This window comes from Bremia lactucae (assembly GCF_004359215.1).
Source record: "Bremia lactucae strain SF5 chromosome Unknown BlacSF5_NotPlaced_200_SHOA01000120.1_2678225bp, whole genome shotgun sequence".
NCBI lineage: Eukaryota > Oomycota > Peronosporomycetes > Peronosporales > Peronosporaceae > Bremia > Bremia lactucae.
Window position 1 is genome coordinate 1031880 of NW_027152213.1, and position 9821 is coordinate 1041700.

The window sequence follows — 9821 nt, forward strand, 5'->3', positions numbered from 1 at the left end:
TCCGACATCGTCCTGGCCTTCCGTCAGAACCGACATCAGCACGTTCCTCGCGTTCCTCGCATTCTTTTGTCCATCTGCACGAATCAGTACATTGTTGCGTCTCTCCACCTCAAAAACTGCGGGTCTTCCAGCCATAGGTGCGATTACGCGGTGCGAGTCTATATACTCAATCTAAAACCCCTTTTTACAAAATGCCATAGGAGATAATGTTCCTCTTCAAATTCTCTGCGTACTGCACGTCCAGCAGTCGCACTTTAATCCTTTTACTCAAAAACGTAGTTTCCAGCATCACGCTGTCACGTTTGGTCACTCGCAGTGCTCCGCCGTCCGCGGCCACGCACTGACTTATAAAGTCCTCCGGACTTTCCAGAAGCTGCTCATCGTCTACCAGATGACGACTGGATTCCGTATCCAAGATCCACAATCCCTTTTCTGCTGCTTCATCGCCTATAGTGAGTACAACATCCGCATCACCACCCTGGCTCCTTTCCTTTTTCTTTTCCCTTGCACGCCGCTTTTAGATGCCTTTGTTGGTCACATTTAAAGCACTTTCGCGTGTCCACCTTTCCCTCGTGAACGTCATTTACAACGTTACGCCCGAGTTGTTTCCCGCGAAGATCGATCTCCGTTGACTGGGCGAAATGCGCCAGTTCTTCCGCTTGGCGCAAGCAATCCGTGCGTCCCAAATTAAGCCGCGATAACATCAATACACGCATCGCTGGATCTGCATAGTGCACAATGTTGTCCAGTACCAAATTATCCGCCACCACACGCTCTGCTGACCGCTACCAAGTATAGATAGTGCTCCGTCCAACTACATTTCACGCCCTTCGGGGCCGTGAACATCTTCATACTCTGCGCAGGATTAATTTTGGTTGCGAAGGTATGCATCAAGCGCTGCATGGCGTGCTCTAGTGTAGGCTTCTCCAACCAGCAGGCCTCAACTTGTTAAATGTAGTATCTCTCCGCCATTCCGGCGAATTGGTGTCCGAGGATATCCACCTTCACTTCCTCTGTCCATTGAAATCCGCACGCACGTTCCGCGAACTGGATTTGCCGTACAAACTTCTTTCCCGACGATAAAAAGCCGCTGCCAAGTCCCTGGTAGAGCCCTTTGCCATCGAAATGGTGTATCCCGAGCTTACGCTGACGCGTATCTGGAACACGTGGAAAGTTGCTTACAGGTGCCTGCGCGCCTGAGGCATAGTGGGTGCCCTGACAGGCTGCTGATAGACAGGATGCGGCACGTAGTGCTGCGGCATACCTGGCTGAGGTGCTTGGGCCATTTCCACATTCATCGCAGCATTCCCGAACCCGTGCTCACGTTGCTTCACGCCGAAATACGTAGCCGATGAAATTGGCTGCTGTTGCCGTGGTGGAGGCGTTTAGTCCAACGGCATTCGATCCATAGCCCTCCCAAGTCCCAAGGCTGACTCAAACACGCTTGAATCACGTCCCGTGAAACGCTTCTTTTCCTCTTGTCGCTGCTGCGACGCCTCCAGGCGCTCCATACGTTCTGCAAGGCCGTGAGGAGATCCAGGAGTTTGTCCTGCGTGTCCACCGGCTTAGCCGGCTTCTTGACTTCATCTATACCTCCATACTGGCCGTCGTCCTGTTCCTGGACGACCTTGGCTTTCGGAGTGTCTGGAGCTTCGCTCCCGGCGACGGTGTGAACTATTAGGCTCATAACCTGTTAGTTGTGGGAGGATGCCGTAGTGTATTAAGAAGTGAGTAGTTCTCTAGCTAACTACTTACATACATCCTTCCTTATAACCACCCGTGCAATTCAGCGCTTCCCATCCTAAGATCCTAAGAGGGTCGGCCGAACCGCGATTGAAAATGCGGTTACAGTAGTGTAACCTCCGATTTCAACAGAAGCGACTGCGCCTTTATGGACAGCGCTCTCGTAAATGGTAGCTGCGCTATCCAGCGCAGACGACTAGACAGCATTCGTAAATGTTGCTGTCTCCATGTTGTGAGCCGTGAGAAAAATTTGGATGGGCAATAATGCGCCATTATCCTTCCCCATGAGCTCGTTGTCCGCATCACTACTGTGAGGTGACGGCAACGGTGGCAGCTCATTGTAGACACAATGAGCGACGCCAACATCCTCATTGTTAAAGTGGATTGATCTTTAAGCCCTGTTAACGTGACAGCAGCAGTAGCTGTCGGCGTTCCGACTAAGGCATTAGACGCTGCCGGCTTGCTAACGCGGCGCTTGCGCTTAGTGCGAGGTTGAGTAGGCGTCTTCGCAGACGACCCACCAACGTGGCTTTTCGGTGGCATCTTTGGCGCCGTGTATGTGAACATAGGTCGCTAGAGTGATTGTGTGAACTAGCGGCGCGTAAAGCTGCTCGCAGTTCCTCGCTCCTCTTTAACGAATTTGAATTGTAAATTCGTTCTTAAAGGGGGGTGGTGCAACGGGCTAAAGTTGCCCTAATGTTTCACAGTCCCCGTTAAGTACACATGGTGTACTTAAGGGGATGGTCAATTACTAAATAATAGTAATTAGACCCAGCACTCGGGTATGGTTCACATTGTGACCAACCCTTGTGTATGTGATGCACATGGGTGCATTCACATTAGAAGGGATGACGGCTAGCGTCATCCGTTACGCGAGGTATCTAGAAAGATACGCTCGCAATACATATTAAGTGTTATCTATAGAGATGGCATTTTAATTGGTAAAAAAGGTATTTATATTTAATACGATCAAATATAACTTAGTCTGAAAACTACTTTCTACTTAGTAAGTGCATACGAGGAGCCGGATTACCGCTCCCGTGACGACACTTTTGCTAGAGTACTTAGTGCGTTGGGTGAGGTCGCTAAGGCGCCCACCACAACTACCTTACTGCACGCAATAGAATCTGGTTTAACCGCTTCCTCGCTGTGCTAGGGTGTGTGTCTAAGTAGAGCGTGGCCGCAATACGACGTGCCCGCCTATGCATCGTGTGAATAATGGAAAAGTCCAGTGCCTTAACTAAGGTCCGGAAAAGAGCGGTTGAAGCCTTTCCTTCATCCCGTCGGTAATCGACTCACATTCGACGGGCTGATGACCAAATTTGTCCTCAGTCTCAAACGAATTGGCCAGTGCATTGACATTACATGAAAATGTAAGAGCAGTTATTTTTGGCGTTTGAGTTTCAACATTTATGGTAATAATGGATTGTTATGACCCTGTCGAAATTGTTAGTGGCCTTTCATATTTAAAGGACGAAGGTCCATGGGCTTGAAGTTGTTGGCTCCCTAAGAATCATCATAGACAAAAGTCTACAAAATTACAGTCTCTGATATGCTTTAAACGCGCTTAGGTAAATACTACATATATTTACTTCTCAATAATAAACAAGTTTGGGTGGTATTGCACAATTCCACCTGAATTTGTTTCAGGCATGTGCTGGATTGTATACCTATCAAAATAAGTTTTATTCTGTGGATGGGCCTTGTCAAGTCTTGCATTCTTATGTCGACCGAGCATCCGAAGACCGAACATCTCATGACAGCTGCCAATGAAAACACGAATAATTTTTCAAAGCGCTCAATGCGCAAGGAAAAGCGCCGCCTGCAGATTGAAGAGCGGAAGGCGGCTAAGAAGCTTAAGCTCCAGGAGCGGCAGCGCGCTAAGAAAGTTAATAGACTCACTTCGCCGCCTGCAGAAATCAATATGAGCGACGATGCTGTGCTGCGACGCAAAGAGCGCATAATTGCTAAGCGAGAGGCTTGCTTGATGGCTGCAGAAGAAGGCGTGAGTGTAGTTATTGACTGCGAATTTGAGGAAAAGATGACCGAAAAGGAAAAGAAGAGTCTCTCGCAGCAAATTATGTGCGTGAGTGGTCATTTTATTTGATTGTTTTTATGCGTCTGTGCAGAATAATTTTTAATTTAAATTTACAATTATTCATGCAGGTTTTCGTACGGAGTGAACAAAAAAAATTGCATGCCCATGAAGTACGTTTGCAAGTAAAAATTTCTGTCAAATTATTAATGCCCCCAAGTATCCTTTTCTTTAGCGTATTCATTACTTCACTGCATGGCGGCACAAAAAAGAATTTGGAAAAGATAAGCGGTTTTCGCGAGTGGCATGCGGTACGGCTACATTTTTTCTATCTAAGTGTGCAATAATGAATCTTGATTTCGTATCTGCAGTTCGCCGAATCGTCTAAAAGCTATACGGATCTCTTTCATAAAGATTCACTCGTTTATCTCACAGCTGACTCACCTAATATTATCACAAAGCTGAGTCGTGACAAAGTATACATAATTGGTGGCATTGTGGACCGTAACCGCTTTAAGGGTTTGACGTACCAGAAAGCAATTGATCAAGGCATTGAGACTGCCAAATTGCCCCTCGATGCTGTCGTAGAATTAGGCTCTTCTACGCGCGTGCTGACTGTCAATCATGGTGCATATTTTGTCACTCTTGTGCTGCAATACCGTTGATAGCTAACACATATTTATTATTCCAGTTTTTGAAATTTTAGCTCATTTCTTAAAAGAAAAAAACTGGGCTCAGGCAACAATTGCTTCGCTTCCGCTACGCAAGGGTGCCCAATTAAAGCAGAACGTTCAAGTATCAAAGTTATAGACCACGAGAATGCGTAGCAATACGTTAGTTCCAAATATAACCTCAAAGTGCTAAGCTCCTTGAATGATGCAAAGCGCCTTTTTCAGCCGCTCTTCTGCTAGTTTTGTATCTTTCACCTAGGCCATCAGCAATAACAACAATCAGCGAGGACAGTGAAGGCTAAAGTAATTGTACCTTTAGCGCTGCAATGGCAAATTTGGCATACTCGATTGCGTCAGTGATCTCATTTTGAGACACAGGGGTATCACGCTCACAAGTAGAAGTGCTTTGAGGTGTAGTGAAGGGTTGACGTCGAAATGGCGGCAACAGCTCAGGAGAATGTTTATCGGCTGGCGTTGGGGCGGATGGCAATTCGAAAATCGAAGTCAGACCACTAGGCGCAGGCGATTCCTTGGAAGCTGGATATACCGAGGACTGGGGAGCGGCCGGTGCCGAGTGACTTGATGCCGAAATCGTTCGATATGGCTCGGCGGAAGTAGGGCCGTGCCATATACTATCGAGTTCGCTTGCCTGCATTACACCTGCCGATCTTGTTGACTCGGTGACAGACGGAGAATGTGCCGACCTAAGCGTTGGTTTGATGTCTTGCATTGGTGGATGTACAAAAGCTGGCGCGAGAGGCTCCAAAGTAGAAAATACATGTGTGGATGTCGATGATGCCGGCATTACATAGTCGTTTTTATTATCCTAAATGCAAAACAACATCATCATCTCTTCAATCTATACAACATATTTAGCTCACCACTTTCAAATCCAGCTCCTCTTGAGGTCCAGGCGTTGGTTTGATACCTTCTTTGATCGCTTTCAAAATTGTCGCTGCCTTATACCTGGAATAGCGACGTTTTTCTAACGTCTAGGATACAAAAGCTATCAGCCATAACAACACTTTTACTTTGCAAACTCTTACGTCATCAGAGATTTCTCCAAACTGATTCAATATATCGAAAAATGTGCCCGCAGCATAGAACGTGCGAGCAGTGCTTCTGAACAACATGAGGCCATATAAGCAATATAATCCATCTAATCCAACGCACTTTATTCACTATCACGTACTTATTTGCCATTCCTGTCTGATCCTCATCGTCTGCTTTTGAAAAAATTTCCAGCGCAAAATCCTCACAGATTTCCTGAAGCAAAATTCAATCAAATCAGGAAATATTGACATCAGCAGAGCTCGTCCACAAACCTTTCCTTCCTCTTGCGAAAACTCCGGCAATTTATTCTTTTCGTATTCTAAACGGTCCATGAGCGACAGCAAGTAGTCCGTCGACTCGTTTGACGGGTCGTTCTCGCGAAGCTTAATGCCAAGTTCCATAGCGTATTGGCGGCAGAAGTATGCTATTAACTTAGACTCTGGTCGCGAGGTATCGCGGTCTAGCTCCTCAGCACGCCGAATGAATGGTAGAAGCGACTTAAACGTCGGCGGCACCTTCACAGGCTGCGGTTCTGCCATCTTCCTTAACTCAATTAAAGCAGTAAAATGATAACTTGTGTATTTTGAAAGATTCGTAATATCACAAGATTACGTTTATTTTTTTAGTTTCTACCTAGCCCCTCAATGGGGTCGGAAGCGGTTCCGTAATTACGTCAAGCATCACCAATTGTTTTTCTCCGCGCCTCTGAACATGGACCGATATGTGACGGCCGATGGTGTAGCCGAGCGATGTCAAAATGTCTTTGGTGCGAAGCACCTTTTTCCCATCAAACGAGACAATCACGTCGCCGGGTAGCAAGCCTGCCTTGTGCGCGGGCGAACCAGGTGTGACTGACTTGACAATCACACCCTCTCTTACGTTTGGAAACATTCGGCCAATTTCTTTCAGCTCCCGTCTGTTGAAGTTTATCATTTGCATGCCGAGATAAGGTCGAACGACCTTCTTGTGTTTCCGTAGCTGCTCAATCACCTGAATTGCCGTGTCGGCTGGAATGGCGAAGGAAATGCCTACGCTGCCATCCACTTTCATAGTATTTATACCGATCACATCGCCATCAAGGTTGATGAGTGGTCCACCAGAGTTACCAGCGTTGATGGCCGCATCTGTCTGAATGTACTCTCCACCCTTCTGTGGAAAGCCGAGCTCGCTACTGTGTCGGGCGACGGCACTGATAATTCCAGCGCTTACGCTGTTTTGCAACGAAAACGGACTTCCGAGAGCGCACACCCACTCACCAGCGCGAAGTTCAGACGAATTCCCGATAGAAATCATTGGCCACTCTTTGATCTCGTCGGAAGTGATTTGGAGAAGTGCAATATCTGAAAGCGGGTCCGCGCTATGGATTACGGCAGGATAATTTCGTCCGTCAGCGAACGTCACCTGCCGCGATATGACAAGTTTATGAGGACGCTGTTATCATGCAGAGTACGCTAATTGACGCTTAACCTGAATTTTAGAATAGCGATTACATCGTGCTAGAACATGGGCGTTCGTCACGATTAGACCACCTTGCGTTATAATAAAACCCGACCCATTGCTAGCAACATAGCCTACAATGTAATAAACATGTATTAGAAAGCACTGCACATGCAATGGATGATTGAAGCTTGACCTGAATCAATAGATATGTTCACGACCGCTGGAAACACCTTTTCCACAGCATCAGCAATGAAGTCGCGCGACAACATTCGACTACTTTTTCCTGGCTGTGCCTCCGAGCAATTTAACTCGTCTGCAAAGGCATAAGCTAAACCGTTAAAAAGATCCTAAAGCATCAAACTTGGTTTAGCTTCTATCTCACCTCGTTTGCTACAGCAAATGACCGCTGCCGTGGCGAGGCCAGCGCCACCGATAGCATAAGCTAGCGACAATTCGCCAATAGCAAATTTTCGACAAGCCGTGTTCGCTCTGCTGCTAAGACGACGGTTTGCTCCAGCGAGGACAGCAAGGCGCATTAAGGACCTCCGCCTGTTCGCGGTTACAGTGGCGCACCCAAACATTATGACCAATGTTATTTTAAAAGAATTGTGGACATTTAAACCCGCTTTTTACAAAAATATGCCATAATAAGTCCTTCTCGTAAAAGCAATTTCGATAAAATAAAGCATGTGCGGAACTGACCTTAATTAAAGAGCCGTGTTAGAATTCACAACATGATATGCAGCAATGCAATAATGCAATAATGCTTACAAATAAGGTTAGTTTCACGAAGGGTAGACGACTGTATATACTCTTATAGAGAAGCGAGAAAGTCTGCTTTATTTATTGCTTCTATAGCAATTTCGATAATTGAGCACACATCCTTATGTCTTGCAAAGGCTGATGGACGAGCCTTTAGCAGAAATAGGGGCGAGTGGCAATGCAGCAGCTGTTTTCGACCCTGTGCTTCGTCGTGGTAGTGGCAGACCTGTGAGGTCCTCCGGGATGAGAGAAGCTCCGCAGGGACGCTCTGTGCGTCGCGACTGTTTTCGAGCATACCATAACTTCAGAGGCGGATCGTGGTCTATAAAAATAAAGGAACTCCTGAACTCCGGTGATAATAAAAACTCCGGTGGGGATAATGTCTCCCTTAGTAGATTTCACATTTGTAATATTAAAATGTAAGATATTCAATCAACGTCAGTTTATAGAGTTATAAAGGGATATAAAGGAATGTGATGCTGGATTTTGATTGTTATGGTATGGTTTTTCTGAGCTTCAAAAGCAAATGGTCATCAATTTCTTAGACTTTTCTCTCCCATTGTACTGGATATATCGAAACAGTAAACCTTTCTCAGTGAGATTTAATGGAGAATGCTGCGTAAGATGTACATAATCCTGAACGCTGACGGAATTATCAATGCGTTCCAATAGGCGTCCCAGAGCGATAGACATGAATAGAGGCATCTTCGAGCACAAGAATACCCTCTCTCGGCTCATAAAGCAATGTACTGTATTGCTAATTGTTGCGTCATTGCTTACAATGACGACTGAGCTTTTTACAAACCTGGGGAGTACAATGAACTTCCTTATCTGTTACTGTAAGGTGGAAACGGTAATGTCGGAGCAAAATGGTGTTTATAAAATAATCTGATCATGAGTTACTACGATTGAAGCCAGAAAGGCCATTCGCATTGGTATTGCTCGTTGCGGTTGCGCCATATGAACAATCAGGGTTGCGTCTAAGCTCGTTTCATGCGTGGTCGCGCAATTGACCATTCCGCACGTCTATCGGCCACCACACAGCGAGCCGTAGAGCGTAAACGCTTCAAATTTATAGGCGCGAGCACACTTCTTAGGGAACAGCGTGATTGCGATGGCGATCACGATAAGTGCTTGGCATCGAATAATTTGAAACTTTTTGAACTTTGGCTAGTCGACAGCAGCGTACTACTTATCGAATCCGAATCATCTAACCATTACACAATACCTAATTAACTTTTTAAAAGGACAAGCATTGATTTTTGGGAAACAGTCGCCATTCAGTTAGCTACAAAAAAGATTGTAAGAAATCACGAATCGCTGTGAAAGCAAGGGTTCGCGCTCAAAAAATTAAATTCGAGATTTTTATGCTGCTCAAGCTGAACGATAGCTGCTTTCTCATCTTCGGATGCCTTGTCTGCGTGCTTTATAAATAATTTCTGATAGTTGGAGAACTGGATTAGCCAATCGGTAGGTGAACCAGGATTCTTTAATTTAATACTCCCTCCATTCGGAATTAAATGGGACATTCCTGCGTGAGACTTTTCTTCGGAAATAAAGGGAGCATTGTTCACTTTGCGTATCATTTTGCAAGAGTAATGTTGTAACGGGCTAGAGTTGCCCTAATGTTACACAGTCCCCATTAAGTACATTTGATACTTAAGGGGATGGTCAATTACTAAATAATAGTAATTAGACCCAACACTCGGGTGTGGTGCACATTGTTGACCAACCCTTGTGGATGTGATGCACATGGGTGCATTCACATTAGGAGGGATGACGCCCAGCGTCATCCATGATGACGGCTAGCGTCATCAGTTACGCGAGGTATCTATAAAGATACGCTCGCAATACATATTAAATGATATCTATAGAGATATCATTTTAATTGGTAAAAATAGGTATTTATATTTAATTCTATTAAATATAAATCAGTCTGAAAATTACTACCTACTCGGGAAGTGCGCACGAGGAGACGGATTACCGCTCCCGTGACGTCACTTCACCAGAGTTCTTAGTGAGTTGGGTGAGGTCGCTTGCGCGCCCACCACAACTACCTCACTGCACGCAAGAGAAGCAGGTGCAAACCGCTTCCTCGCTGTGCTAGGGTGTGTGCT

General features: G+C 45.8%; 3 protein-coding genes across 3 annotated transcripts; 1 reads left to right on the forward strand and 2 right to left on the reverse strand.

Annotated features, from left to right (window-relative positions):
* Positions 1-3310: 3310 nt before the first annotated feature.
* On the reverse strand, positions 3311-6061 carry CCR75_008914 (uncharacterized protein). The gene is made up of 7 exons (XM_067966961.1): positions 5775-6061; positions 5642-5715; positions 5496-5571; positions 5331-5441; positions 4763-5275; positions 3910-4704; positions 3311-3825 (listed from the first exon to the last, which is right to left on the reverse strand). The coding sequence occupies exons 1-6, from the start codon at positions 6039-6041 to the stop codon at positions 4639-4641; spliced, it is 1107 nt and encodes a 368-aa protein (XP_067814622.1). The 5' UTR covers positions 6042-6061; the 3' UTR covers positions 3311-3825; positions 3910-4638.
* CCR75_008915 (uncharacterized protein) lies at positions 3467-4588 on the forward strand (the record flags this gene model as incomplete). The annotated part of the gene is made up of 5 exons (XM_067966962.1): positions 3467-3825; positions 3910-3951; positions 4014-4089; positions 4150-4405; positions 4485-4588. 5 exons carry the CDS (start codon positions 3467-3469, stop codon positions 4586-4588), a joined length of 837 nt encoding a protein of 278 aa, XP_067814621.1.
* Positions 6062-6093: 32 nt separating the features above from the next.
* CCR75_008913 (uncharacterized protein) lies at positions 6094-8025 on the reverse strand. The gene is made up of 5 exons (XM_067966960.1): positions 7714-8025; positions 7325-7644; positions 7136-7255; positions 6970-7073; positions 6094-6903 (listed from the first exon to the last, which is right to left on the reverse strand). Exons 2-5 carry the CDS (start codon positions 7521-7523, stop codon positions 6136-6138), a joined length of 1191 nt encoding a protein of 396 aa, XP_067814620.1. The 5' UTR covers positions 7524-7644; positions 7714-8025; the 3' UTR covers positions 6094-6135.
* Between the last annotated feature and the right edge of the window lie 1796 nt (positions 8026-9821).

Coding starts and splice junctions, on each gene's coding strand:
- CCR75_008913 (XM_067966960.1), bottom strand. CDS start 7,523: ATGTTTGGGTGCGCCACTGTAACCGCGAACAGGCGGAGGTCCTTAATG. Junction 7,074..7,135: donor GAACATATCTATTGATTCAG/GTCAAGCTTCAA, acceptor ATTACATTGTAG/GCTATGTTGCTAGCAATGGG. Junction 6,904..6,969: donor ATCGCTATTCTAAAATTCAG/GTTAAGCGTCAA, acceptor ATATCGCGGCAG/GTGACGTTCGCTGACGGACG.
- CCR75_008914 (XM_067966961.1), bottom strand. CDS start 6,041: ATGGCAGAACCGCAGCCTGTGAAGGTGCCGCCGACGTTTAAGTCGCTT. Junction 5,716..5,774: donor TTTCGCAAGAGGAAGGAAAG/GTTTGTGGACGA, acceptor ATTTTGCTTCAG/GAAATCTGTGAGGATTTTGC. Junction 5,442..5,495: donor TTGGAGAAATCTCTGATGAC/GTAAGAGTTTGC, acceptor TTTGTATCCTAG/ACGTTAGAAAAACGTCGCTA.